Consider the following 14,633-nt stretch of genomic DNA (forward strand, 5'->3'; position numbering starts at 1 on the left):
AAGAGATAAAGAGTTCATCCTATTTCTGTCCCTTTTAGAGATTCTAATGTTCCTTTAGGTAACAGTTGTTTTGAACATTTAAGGATTTAAGTTGTTTTGGAAATCAAAGGTTTCCCTAAGTAACTGACTTTTCTGTGTTTATTGGAAGAATTTCAACATAAAACTTCCGAAGAGGTTCTAGGGAAGGACTCAGCATTACTGAAGAGCAGGATCTATTGTTCTACTTCTAGACCAGAAAACTTCAAGCAATGCCAGAGACACATCCCAAGTGGCAGTCTCACTGCATATATGGTCTCCAGTCTACTTCTTGACTTGTCCTCTTTGGCACTGCTCTTACAATTGTCAACTGTCTCTAGTCAATCTTCCCTTCCATCTTTTTCTTTTAAAGGCTAGCATCCTTAGATGACCCTCCTTTTACTAAAAATGGCCTACTCCAAATGCTGCCAGTGATTTTAAGGAATGTTTAAGGAAAAAGAACTCTAAAAACCCCTTTATTTTGCCAGCACATCCTTGGACAAAATGACAAAAAATACAGGAACAAAGAGAAAACAATGATAAAAAGTAGAAATTACAGTTTCCGTTTTAAGTTCATCCTCTGTTTAAAGGACCTTTTGGTTGGCTTCTGTTTACACATTTGATACATGCCATGGACACCAAAGCACCCAGATTTAGCAGACTGTTATTTGCCCCTTTGGAAAACCGAATGAAAATTTCAACCACTGGCCTAATGTGTGGGAAAAATTAAAGAAGTCTCTTTTATATAAAGAATGAGTGAAATATCAACTGTTGGGCAATCAATATTTTAACCCAAGAACCTTTATGTGGGGACTCAACTATCCACTTAATTTCAATGAAGTTAAGCTGCTACACAGCAGAGAACAAAGCAGCAGCTCCAAAAGGTGCACTGGGCCTTGACTGGGGAAGCTGGGAAGGGTACTGCCTCAGAAAGCTGAGTGAGTCTGGTCCTGGGACCCACACTCTCTTAGAAGCAGTGGGCAGGTGGGACTAGGTAAGCTGCATTCATATGTGCCCAAGACATGTGCTCAGAGCTTCCTGAAGACTGCTCAGTGGGAACATCTGATGGGCCCCATACTGGCTCTTGGGGGTTGGGGGAAGCAAACCATCAGACATCTTTTAGAAGGAAAAGAAGGCATCAAGGACCAGGAAAGGTTCTTCGAGGAATATGTTTAGTCAGTGGGACCCTGATCTGTTTTCATAGGATACTCCAGCAGAGTGGTTAAGATGACTACACCTGCAAAGCCAGGGCTTGAATTCCATCTTCCCTATTTGTTTAAGTTACTTAACTTTCTGTGACTCAATTTCCTCTTCTTACAATGGAATGAATAATAGCATTAACCTCACATGGTTGTCTTAATTATTAAATGACTAATTATATGTCAGTAAACCCCTTATAAATGCTATTGCTGTTCCTGAGAGGCCAGGTGTTTAAATGCACAAAAGTAAGAAGAGTGTTTGCTACTTTCAAGCCTTTCTCATTAGCTGATTTATTGACATTTTAAACCAAATAGCCAATGTCACAGCCCTTATACTATAGCCTGAGTCAGAGATGTTTATTCACCAGACAAGACAGGGTAAGCTACCTGGAGCTAAAGGAACCATGCAAGGGATTGAGAAGCAGCAGCTTTGGCTTCCTTCAGGAGCAGGTGGTGTTCACTTTGCCCAGTGGCTTGGGCAGCTGTCACACAGGAGTAAAGGGCCTGCCCAGTGCCTTTTCATGTAGCAGTCTGGTGGCCTTCAATAAAGCAGCCAGCTACAGACGCACAAAGGTCTTAACGAGGTAGACCCAGAGGAAAGAAAGCCAAAGCCTTTTATAAGATAGAGGGCTTCTCTCGGTGTACTCACTAGAGGAGAAATTCCGCAAGAAGAAGAATATTCAGATTGTAATTATAAAGTCTCAATCTCAAGTTTAAAACTCACCAACCTTACATAAAAGTTTGACCTAAATTACAAAGGGCTGTAATTCTATGGATTTTCCCCAGGTGCCCCATAAAGCAGGACTGTTTGTCCACAAATGTCTCTCTACCAAGAAACTGCTGAGAATTCTACTTTTATACTATGTTGATTTCAGCTTGACACTTATAGACTCTGCTATCTTTCCTTATTTCTGTAGTTTTGGTCCTGTTCCTTATGTCCAGTGTCCAGTGGCAGACGATTTCTAGGTGTTACAGTGTTTAGCAGATTGTGCCTATTTTTTTAATTACTTGGAGGGAACTTTTACCTCTATGGGGAAAAATTGTTTAAGTACATACCAAATTTCCATTCTTGCTTGCAGTGCCTCATGCCACTTGCTCTTAGGATTGGAAAGGGCATCAGCTAAGATCAATCTCAGTCCAGGTACCCTGATAACATGTGAACACAAGCCTACCTGGTCTATTCATGAAATCACAGTGGCCTAAGCCAGCGATGTCTATCCTCTTCATAAAGAGCACCATGCTGGTCAGGTTGGCTTCCTGCATTTCTGCTGGTTTAAGCGGCTTCATGTCTTTGGAGGCAAATTCTTCAGAGTACAGACAGAAAAGCTTTCCTAAAAGAAACCACGGAAATTGGCTGTAGTGTGTCTGTATTGCCTTTATACAAGAATTTACATCATTTAGTTTTTGTGTCTGTTGTGTTACCTGAAGAAGATGGACCAAGAATTTGCTTGCGTATCTCTGCTTGGCTTTTGCTGATGGGCTGTGTGACAAGTGAATTTGCTCTTATTCTAGGGTTGTACACCTTTAATTGGAAAGATAGCATCTTTAGCATCAGATAAATCAAGATTTAGCAGGATCCCTAGACATGGAGTCACTATGCTGTTTGCAGCAGTTTACTTTATGAAATGCTTAGCTACAGACCCATTTTCTTTGTACAATATTTATTATTGTTTCACTTGCCTTAGAATGGAAGGTGCAAATGTTTTGATAAATAGATTTAAAGGCTGTCTGCTTTCATTGTAGCTTCAATAAATAAAAGATCTCTATATTGCCTGTGGAGATACTAGTGTTGACATTTCTCAAAGCACTGTACTAGTGAATGATAACAGATACTCACATGCCACCTGGAGAAAAGAATTATCACCTGACATTGCTATATTTCAAAATTCTATTCAAACTTACTGTGACCTGTCTGTTCTTCCTTTATAACATATGCTGAGCTTCTCCAATCATAACAGCTAATACAAAAATGGCATATGGCATTAACGGTGATTTTTTTTTCCTTAAGGATGTTTTCAGGGGTAGAGTGATAGTGAATGGTAGACTGATTCAGTCAAGGTTAACCCGAACTGGTTCCAGGGTTGAGCACCTCTGTCACCGTAGGAGAAGGCTATTTAGGAAACACTTCCAGGATAAAAGACTACACAACTTTGAGAACTGATAGCAGAATCGATACCTGGAGGTTTTTCTAGCTCTCAAAGGCTATGAATTCTGAAGTACTAGTGTCTCTGAGAGTTTGAGATACCTGATTTTGATTTTCCTAATTTTTTTGTTTAAGGTAATGACAAAAAAAAATTACATAAAAATTAGGATGGGATTTTATCAAGTCAGTTATTAAAGTCAAATTTGCTAAAAGTAAAGCCAAGGTGCTTAGATCTAATTCCTAATAAATTCCCTGGTGGAAAATGCTAATTACCTTGATAAATTAGTTCCCCAAATACCCAATAGATGTACATAAGAAAAGATTAGCTTAGGAGTCAAATAATGTTTTTTTTAGCTAAAGTAAAAATACTAATAAGGAGAACTACAGCCTTTATGCTTTAGTAGCTGTGTCTTTCCTCAAAATTTTTCCCTCTGGCACTTCAATCAATTCAATTTATTTGTTTCCAGACTACCAAAATGCTAATGAAAGACAGTAACATGTGACCCAGAATTTTGTTACTGGCTGCCACAATTCTCTCTCTCTCTTTTTTTTTTTACATGGTTAGGCACCAGGAATCAAACTCGGGTCTCTGGCATGGCAGGTGAGAACTCTGCCACTGCGCTACCACTGCCCGCCCAGAGACACAATTCTCTTTCGCATGCATGATCAGACAGAGAGAATACCAGTGTACAGAGAGCTCATCCTCGCTTTCCAGCCAACACAATGGTAGGAATCCAAGTGATGCTCACCAGTGGTCTGTTTAACCTACGTGGTAGTAATTACCTTTCTTCTTTCTACACCCACATCAATCACAAATTTGACAGTGTTGCTCCAGATCAAAGACTCTCCAGAGCTGGTAGTTAACACCACTCTTCTTTGATAAATTTGGCAACTTTTCTTTGTTTCATCATTTGGCTTGAACAAAGTACATTTCTCTTTTGGATACAAAGGAACTACCACCAGTTCTCCAAGATCTGGGTTTAAGTTAAATCCTTCTTGGCAGACAATTTCATAGGCTTTTTCAATATCCTAAAAGTAAAAAAAAAAAGTAGCATCATTCTTGAGAATAAAGTACAATACAAACAATTTCACTATTAAAAGAAAAAAAGTCTGAGTTAAATAAAACTACCCAGGGAAAGAAATGCCTCCATTGTTTCCTAAGTGGGTCATTAAATAAGGAAATAAGGTGTGACTGGATTAGAAAACCTCTTTGGGGATGTTAAATATAATTTATCCACAATTTCATTACTTTTATTCCAAGATGGGTTTCCTCTTATGAAATATACTACTTTGCCTTTATGTATTTATTCTGCTATTTTTCTAGCTTGATGCAATTTCTCATATCCATGAACAATGACAGGTAAACAAAAATTATTCATATATCAACGACAAAGGATCACTGTGCTTTAAAGGTGCAGAACCAAGAATTACAAAACTATCTCTGTAGTCCTATACAGGCACATAAGCAGGAATCCATAATCAAGATTCCAATCTGGGTCATTCTGAAAATTTTGTCCCCATTAACATGTAGTAAAGTATAGTACATCTTGGCATGATTTAGACACTTAGCAATGCCCTTTTAAAATGTTTCTTACCAACTTCATATAACCTTATATTTGAACCTCATATAAAACTGTCACTAATGTAATTCTTACTTCTCTTAAAACTATGTTTCCAAAATTTCTGCCTTGTTAAGGGCCCAACAAACTACCAAATAGATGAAGTCCAATTTATATTACTAAAAATTTTTTTATTAAAAAGTCTAAGTTCAGGGCAGTGCGATGATGGCTCAGTGGCAGAATTCTTGCCTGCCATGCTGGAGACCTGGGTTTGGTTTTTGGTGCCTCCCCATGCAAAACAAAACAAAAACAAAACAAAAATCTAATTTCAAAAAAGATGACTTTCCACAACCATCATAGTTTTTAAGACTCAATTCCATTTTCCATTTTTCTAGTTCAATTTTCCTTCCTTTCCATACCTTTTGCAAAATGGGGCTAAATTAACTTGAGAGTTTTGTAGGATTGCTTTCAAGATTTTGCATCACTAGTCTCTTAAACTAGGGTGGGCCACAGTGGAGCTGCAAGAGGCTCCCAGGAAGCAGTGGCTGTGGCCACTCCTTGGGGCTCCCCATAAGCTGTTATGCAAGTAAGTTCTCTTGTTCACATTTTCCTTTTCTGCATATGCTTGGTCTCTTTGGGACAGGTTTTATTATCAAACAAACATCATGTTTGAGCTTAATGGATGAAAACTTGCTAACTGGAATAATCAGAATAAAACTGTTTCTTCATTTTGTTTTTGTTTTCTTTTTGCATAGGCAGGCACTGGGAATCGAACCCAGGTCTCAGGCATGGCAGGTGAGAATTCTGCCACTGAGTCACCATTGCCCACCCTATTTCTTCATTTTTATGATTCTGATGACTACATCATTTTATGTCAGGACAGTGTAGAAACTAAAAGGAAAGAGAACAAGTACTTAGACTGAGCCCTCTGAGCTTACTTACTAAGAAGCCTTACTTACTAAGGGCATCTCCCCAGATGACTGTTATCTAGTGAGCTTTTCACTAGTGATACTTAACCCTCAACATGTAACCTGGAGTTTGCAAAGGAGATTTGTTTCAGTAGCCCATTCTTGAGTAATTTCCTATCAAAAGAGACCTTAAATTGCACTGAAACATTTACTTTTATTCTCTTAGATTACTGTTTAAAAAATATTGTCATTATTAATTTTTTTGTTATTCTTTTTACACAATTCATTTTTAAATTTACTTCTATTTACCAATGTATTTTTAGTTGTGCATGGGTTCTAATGTAAAATTTTCTTCCAAAGGGAGGAAAAAAGAATAAATGAAATCTTGAGATGGAAAAGAGCAGAACAAAATAGAAAGGAATATGGTACATAGTTCTGACTCCTCAAGCTAGCTGATTATAGGACTTTGAGACCCTAATGTTCAGAATCTGAAAAAAAATGCTTAAAATATACATCTGGTGCTTCAAATCTTTCATTTATTCATTTTCTTGATTTTTATTTAATGTGTTCTTACTTATGTGGGATTTTTCCTATAGTTACCAGCAAAGCTAGGGAAAACATGGCAAGATAGACTGAAGGAAGATACATGGCAGATATTTAGCACCAAAAAAATAGAAAGAATACCCACAACTGGTTAGAACATTTCCCAGGAAAATCTCTCACCTAATAACACCTTTGTGATAGCTTCAAATTGCATGAAAATCTGGTTAAATATTACCATAAATCTCAATTTTTATTTTTCATTTAATTCACTTTTTGTTTTCAGGCTAAAAGACAGTTAAGTGATAGGAACACCACATGTACACATTCAGTGCTCTAAGTGTAGTGAGCACAAGAGATGTGACTTATGGGATTTCTTCACGCCAGGAATGGTGCTGAACACACACACAGTGGGAGAAAAGGTGAACTTGCCCAGTATGAATGAACTACTGGGTCACCACACCTAACTGCCTGAAAATATTTCTGCAATTTAAAATGTACTTCTTAAAATAAAAAGTGACAAATAATTTAAAAAGTGACAAGCAGTATATTTCTATTAGATTGCTTGGCTTTGTTTTCATATTTAAGTGCTATGGAAAGTTTTACATGTTTTATAGAGAAACCAAGAAAGTTTCAAAGAGCATAGGAAAAAAATGATGAACAGCTGTTAACATGGATTTTAAGCCAGACAAATCTCTCCAAAAGGCAAATTCCAAGAACATAAGAGAGAAACTAAAAGGGAATCCTTACATGAGTAGTAACAACAACAACAAAAATGCCTACCAGAATACTGAATTTGTTCAGTTTGTAAGGTGTAGATGGGAAAGGAAAACCAGGGGCTCGGATTTTCAGAGGAAAAAAACTGGCTCCAGAAAACATGCTGAAGCAAGCAGAACTTCACTGGTTGCTGCCTGCTGGCTTACCCCTGGGCGGCCGTGCTCAGCCTCAGTGTAGAAGGAGCTGCCTCAGACCTACCCACTCAGGTCAGGCCAACAGCACCCACCACAGCAGGCAGCTTCATTCCCAGCTCTGCAAAATCCTGGTTGCTTTCCCTGCACTTTCACTTTCTAAAGTTTAGGACTCTGCAATATCGATGCTTTTTTAAAATAGGAAATGTCTTTTCAGCCTGACTTTGAAGAAGATTATATACCTCTCCAACTACTGGGAACTTTGGAATTTCCACTACCAGCCTAGATAAAAATACATTTCTCAAGTCTAACCATTCAAAAGTCACCAAGCCATTAACATAGCTTTTATTACCCTTATAAGAACCAAATACTTGAAGACCATACCTCTACCCTCAATTTTGCTATGATCTTTATTTTTCAAAAGCCCATTTTTAGAATTTTTGCTTAATCTGACTTGAAAATGACTACTCATGCAGTATCACTTTTTTTTTTTTAGAAATGTATGTCTTCTTTTTCACCTAGCAAACATTTTACTTCCAATTTTGCCATTCTTCCCTTCCTTAGGCTTGCCAAGTTACAATGAGAATCTCCACTTGTTTTCATAAAAATCCTTCTCTTATCTCCTTAATCATTTTAATTACTTAATTCAAAATTTTACTGAACATCTCAGATCACGCAGGAGATTTATTTAGGGAATGACAATGAAAGGAATAAATAACTGTAAAGCATAGAAGGCTTAATTCACTTGCTGTTCAAGAGAATGTATATGATTGACACTAAATATTCTGTGGCTATATATTTGAGATTATACATAACTTTCTTTAAGGAAACAAAGTCTAAGTTGAAGAAAAGCTGTCCAAAGTGCCTAAAGCTAGGAGAATTAATCAGCCTTAAGCTTTGAATATAAAACAGAATAAATATTTCTGAAAGCATGTGGATACTTAAGAAAATGCTCTGATGAGTAGCTGAGAAATCTGTCTTGTTCAGCTGATTACTCAGCCAGTATTAAACAACTTCCTTTTTTATTTCTGTTTAATCACTGCAAACACTACAGATTTGGGTCATGGTCTAAAAAGCAATGCTTTTACTCTCTGAGTGAGAAGATGGATAGGTAAAAAACAAGGCTAGGCAATTAGTCTCTAAGAACTTACTCTTAAAATTGGGAGGCTTTTAGATTCAGCTGACAGAGTAATAGAGAAAGAAGTAGGGAACAATGTAATTGTGATAAAAAAAAAAAGAAAAGAAAAAAGCAACTCTAAATGGCACCTGGATATATAAGAGCAATAACAGAGAATGGAATATTTCCAGTTGTATTTCCAATTGTTCTTTTGAAGAGAAATTTTCAAGACATCCAAGTTAAGAGTTTTCTTATGCATTCTTTAAAGAAAAGGAACCCCAATATACAGAGATGGCCTTCTGGAGGTGTCCTATATGCTTTTCTGACTAACGATTATTACAGGAATGTTTGTGGGTAATTCTGTGTTACTCTGCTCTATGAAAAGTATGTAGGTGGTATTCCCGACCTTTGGCCAATCCTCCTGGTTGGAAGGGAAGCAGCCCAGAGCACACCAGGAGTCTGCAGGTGATGCCCTGACTAAGATAACACTTCACTGCCAGCATGCATCTGGGAGTGCAAGATTCTGTATGAGTCTGTCTGAGTCTAGTGGAAGTTGGCTCTGGAGATCATTTCTATAAACCCCTCAAAATGCCTCACCCCTTCTTTGTTTTCAGAGCAGGATGTGATTTTAGAAGTACTTCCTTGTTCTCCTCTAAGATGTCAGCAACTGGAAGCACAGGTTTTACACTGTGTTTTTATTAAAGTAAAAAAATAAGGCATGTTGGAACCAAATATTTAAACAGCTAATTAGCAAACTGAAACCTGTACCTTAGTTAATTTAGGCTTCCCAAATGAAATACCTTATAACTCTGTTAGGCTAGAATATTACTTACTTACTTGTTCACTGGCCAGAAAGACTACAATGTCACCATTCTCACCAGAGTGGTGAATTTCAAAGATAAGGCGTAAAATAGAGTCAAAAGAATCCTTCTGAGCTGCACTAAGGTAAACAACCTCCACAGGATGCTTATTTTTCACTTCTATGAGAGGCACATTTCCGTAATAAGAACTTAGTTTGCTGATCAGGTGAGGTGAGGAGTTAATTATGAGCTTCAGTTCTGGTCTTGTCAGTAAAACATCTTTAAGAAGTCCAAGTAACACATCTGTTGCAATGCTTCTTTCATGTATATCATCTAAGATGATGACCCCATAGCTACCCAAAAAAGGATTGGACATCATTTCTCTTTGCAACATGTCATCAGTACAATACCTATAAAGAAGAAACATTACAGTTAGAATACTCTTTAAAAGCCATACAAAAAAATTTCCTAACAACAATAAAATTGCCCTTCCTAGATTGTTTTCTGTAAATGAATAGTTCTTAATCTTTATTAGGGGGCCTGCAGATTTCTTTAAGGTAATAAAATCTAAGGACCTACAACACAGAAAAATACACATGAACAAAAATCTGTATATAGACTGCACTGAACCTGAGGTTAAAGACCTCAGCCCTAAATATTAAGTACGAATATTAGCAACAGCCGCACTTAGCACTTGCCTTGAACGTCCTTTTTAAGGAATACCACAAACACCCTCAGCAGTTTCTGCCCCCCTCTCTCTCATCAATAGCAGAGTTTTTATTCAAAGCATGCACCTTTCAAGGAGAGAATACAAGAATGACCAATTTGGCTCAGACTCACTGCCAGGCTAGCCCACCATTAAAACTGTTGGTGGCTCACTGGGGGAGGGATATCATCAAGATGTTAGTGTCCCTGTGAAATGTGGCCAACCAAGTACGGCATCTAAAAAGTAACCACTTATGGGCTGGCCACGGTGGCTCAGCAGGCAAGAATGTTTGCCTGCCACGCCAGAGGACCCGGGTTTGATTCCCGGTGCCTGCCCATGTTGAAAAAAAAAAAAAGTAACAACTTAAATTTGAGGGTGGTACACAAATTGGCCAGCACTGAGGTAGGGGGGGAGATGTATATCACTTGTACAGTTCCCTGGGAACAGAGGGAAATTCACTGGTGACTTTTTAAAAAATATTTTTATTGACAAATCTTCACACACATACAGTCCATAATAGTGTACAATCAGCGGCTCACAATATCATCACATAATTGTATATTTATCACCATGATCATTTTTTAGAACATTTGCATCACTCCAGAAAAAGAAATAAAAAGAAAAAAGAAAAAACTCACATACACCATACTCCTTATCCCTCCCTCTCATTGACCACTAGAATTTCCATCTACCCAATTTATTTTACCTCTTATCCCCCCTATTATTGGTTTCTTTTTTCTCTTTATTATTTGGCTTATTTTTGATTCCTATTTTTTACTCATCTGTCCATATCCTGGATAAAAAGAATATCAGAAACAATGTTTTCAGAATCACACAGTCTCATTGTAAAAGTTAAATCTTTACACAATCATCTTCAAGAATTAAGGCTACTAGAACACAGCACAACAGTTTCAGGTACTTCCCTCCAGCCACTCCAATTCACTATAAACTAAAAAGAAATATTATACAATGCGTAAGAACAACCTCCAGGATAACCTCTCGACTCTATTTGAAATATCTCAGCCATTCAAACTTTGTCTTATTTCTCTCTTTTTCCTTTTGGTCAAGGCTTTCTCAATCCCTTGATGCCAGATCCTGGCTCATCCCAGGATTTCTGTCCCACGTTTCCAGGGAGAATTACACCCCTGTGAGTCATGTCCCACTTAAGGGGGAAGGCAATGTGGAATTGGCTTAGAGACAGAGGACATATCTGAGCAACAAAAGAGGTTCTCTGGGGATAACTCTTAGGCCTAAGTTTTAGCAGGTTTAGCCTATCCTTTCAGGAATAATTTTCATAGGGGCAAATCCCAAGACTGAAGGCTCAGATTATTAATTTGGCTGTCCCACTGCTTGGGAGAATATCAGAAATTCTCCAAATGGGGAAGCTGAATATTTCCTCCTTTCACCCCAGACCCCAAAGGGGATTTTGCAAATACTTCTTTATTCACTGCTCACATTACTCTGGGATATATAGGGACATCACACTACCTGGACAAACCAACAAAATCTCATGTCCTATTCAAGATTCCATGTACTTATGGTGTTCAACTAAACTTATCATACAAGTTAAATTAGGTAATGCACTATCCAAAATATAAATTTTGCACCAAATAAACATCTCTCCCTTTGGTCTCAGATAGAAGTTGAAGTTTTAAAATACAGACAACATCATTCTTTATCCTATATTCTGCTCTACCTTAGTCCTATTCTGATCAGCTTCCATCATATCTCTAGTTGAAGACTGATTCCATTTTCAACTTTGTTAACATTTGCTGTACGGGGTAGTGCTGATTTTCATGGCTTCAGAGCTTTAACCCTGAGTCTCAGGTGTCACATGAACACCTGAAGTTTCTGGGACCGACCAGGTTATACACAAACAGCTCAGTATCTCCAAATTTTCCACTGATGACTTTAATGGAATTTTCCAGTTCTTAGGATTGTAATTAAAAAAACAACTACCTACTATTAGTCATCTAACACATACAAAGATCTTCCTCTGACATTATTCATAGATTTAACCATGCTATTCCTTAGGAAACCAATTCTGTAAGTTTTCTACCCTATTAGGTACTTAATTTTATTTGTCGTTGTGAGGACAATAGTGAACATCACAGGCAAGGCTGCTCTCCTTGGAGAGGTCTGCTTGCAAAACAGGCCATTGGCTGGCATCTGGGAACTCAGACTTTGGGAGGACTCCCACCATTCCCAGAACTGGTAAGTGGGGCTTGTTGTGCCTAAACTGTACAAGTGATATACATCATTCTGAACAACTGCTTTCCTTTTGGGAGTCTGGAATTTTGGTACATAGTAGGAAGAGGGTATCTAGGTGGTCGGCCACCAACTAAAAACTGTGGACAATGAATCTCTAACGAGCTTCCCTGGGGGACATTTCACATGTGATGCTGGGGAATTAAGAGCATCCCGTGTGACTCTGCTGGGAGAGGACTCCTGGAAATCTGAGCCTAGTTTCCTCTGGTTTCACCCCATGTGCCTTTTCTCGTTGCTGATTGTGCTTTGTATCCCTTTGCTTAATAAATCATAGCTATAAGTACTACTGAAAATTGAGTCCTGGATCATCAAACTTTGGGGGTAGTTTGGGAGACCTCAACATAGTCCTCAATCTGTTTCAAGGAAGAAAACAAAAATTTATTTTTCTTTTGTGTGCCAGGCACTGTGTTGATGCATACATTTTCTCATTTAATCTTCAGAATATATCTTCCAGGTAAACATTACCATACCATATTGATAAATGAGGAAACTGAGGCTCTGAAAGGTTAAATACCCTGCCCAAGGTCATACAGCTAGGGGCAGACCATACCATATTGATAAATGATGAAATTGAGGCTCTGAAAGGTTAAATACCCTGCCCAAGGTCATAAAGCTAGGGTCAGAGTCAAGATTTAAACATAGATATCTATTACGTTTGATGCTACCATTAAATTGTAAAGATTGCTTTCTTGGCCTCAATGATTTTGTTGTTAAAATTCATGTTCATCATCTATTCCTTTATAAAACCAAAGCTTTTTTGGGGGGGAGGGTGCTAGGGAGGGCTAAGTTAAGGACCTTTTTTTAAACTTATTTTGAAATAATCTCAAATTTACAGGACAGCTGTAAAAAATAATATAAATCCCATACAAAGACCTGCAATATACCCCCACCCTCAAGGGACCAAAGTTTTTCTCTTTGCCTTTTTTCTCATACCTGTTTCATCCCATGTCTTACCATCCCATGTGACAAACTGTTAATCAAACTTAAAAATGATATGTTAAATACTGTAGTATTATACTCTGTACAAGATGTACACAAATAGAGATGCATTTGAAATAGAGCATTCAGATCATCTTTTGCTGAGGTTAATTAGTATGATATAATGATGTAAGTTATGAATGCTTCTTGTCTAAAATACATTTTTAAAATATCTAAGTTACTTCTTTAATGTTAGAAATTAAATCTCTATTCTCTTTTTAGCAAAACTCACATAAGCACTGATCTGACAGAAAGAAATGCACCCTGTATGGTGGAAGAGGTATGTATGTTATATAAATATATCTAAGCTTAATTAAAAAGGGCAAAGATGACTTATTTGAAATCCTACTATAATCAGCCATCAAGGCCTGGCCGTCCAGATGCTTATGTAATATTAAGAGATTACCTTTTTGAAGCTCAATCATAAAAAGCTTACTATGTGAACCTTCATTTTTCCAGATGTCAGAGATATATTTCTCATTCTTTTGCTATTAAAATACATGTGTAGAGGGGTACAAGGATAGTTCGGCAGTAGAATTCTTGCCTGCCATGTGAGAGACCCAGGTTCGATTCCTGGCCCATGCACACCCCTCTACCAACCAAAAAACTTTTCTCAATAAATGCTGATGCAATAACAGGATAGTCACATGGAAAAAGAATGAAATGTGACCCCCACCAGACAGCATACAAAAAAAAAGTGTGTAAAGTGCGTAAAAAGTACTGTTACTAATAACTATGTAAAAATACATGAAGATCTACTGCCAAGGTTTCAGGAAATGCAGTTGATATTTTAAATTTCTAAGACTAAATTTTCAAAAGGTAAGAATATGCCAAAATATAAAGAAGATTTTATATTTTTAAAAGATTCTTATATTTATATTTTTAATATTAATAGTTTCTAAAAATATATATCAACTTTGTCCTTAAATGAAATGCAAGAGGTTTTTAAAAATTTGCATTCTAGAGGGTCAGATTTTGAAATCAACATGTCACTCCTTCACAACATTTTATGTCTATTTCAGAAAGACTGTTTTAGGTATATAATATTCAGGTGTCCTTTCTTTAAAAAAAGCCAGGAAAAAGCTTAACCAAAAACTAGGGTATTACACACAGGGTCCCCCAAATGGTAATAGGCATAAAGATCAGCTTTACTAAGTGCCTATTATGCACCAATACCATATTAAATACTAAAGGTTACAAGAAAAATAAAAAAGATAATACTGAACACAGAACACTGTCGTCCATAGTCAGGAGTCAATCTTAAATTCTCTGACTTAAACAGTTAGTCAATCTGAGCATATTCAAAATTATGACTAGCAAACCTCTCCAGGAAAATGTATCTGGTTCTAATTTAGTTTTATTATTATAGAAAAAACCAACACATATAGAGTGCGGACTACCCGTCAATCACATTTATTAACTCCCAGCATCCTCAAAACAACCCTGTAAGCAGGTATGTCAGTCGCCCCTGTTTATGGGTGAGGGAACTTCA

At 37.3% G+C, this 14,633-nt stretch overlaps 1 protein-coding gene across 5 annotated transcripts in view; it reads right to left on the minus strand.

Annotated features, from left to right (window-relative positions):
- The window catches only part of DHX32 (DEAH-box helicase 32 (putative)), a 59,210-nt gene that overhangs the window by 13,599 nt on the left and 30,978 nt on the right, over window positions 1-14,633 (minus strand). For all 5 annotated transcript variants that reach the window (XM_077126387.1, XM_077126383.1, XM_077126386.1 and 2 more), the window contains exons 4-7: window positions 9,227-9,599; window positions 4,141-4,386; window positions 2,637-2,736; window positions 2,387-2,545 (exon numbers count right to left, since the gene is read on the minus strand). In XM_077126387.1, coding sequence (XP_076982502.1) covers window positions 2,387-2,545; window positions 2,637-2,736; window positions 4,141-4,386; window positions 9,227-9,599 — 878 coding nt within the window. The remainder of the gene's footprint in view (window positions 1-2,386; window positions 2,546-2,636; window positions 2,737-4,140; window positions 4,387-9,226; window positions 9,600-14,633) is intronic.

Source organism: Tamandua tetradactyla, chromosome 13 (genome assembly GCF_023851605.1).
Source record: "Tamandua tetradactyla isolate mTamTet1 chromosome 13, mTamTet1.pri, whole genome shotgun sequence".
Classification (NCBI taxonomy): Eukaryota; Metazoa; Chordata; class Mammalia; order Pilosa; family Myrmecophagidae; genus Tamandua; species Tamandua tetradactyla.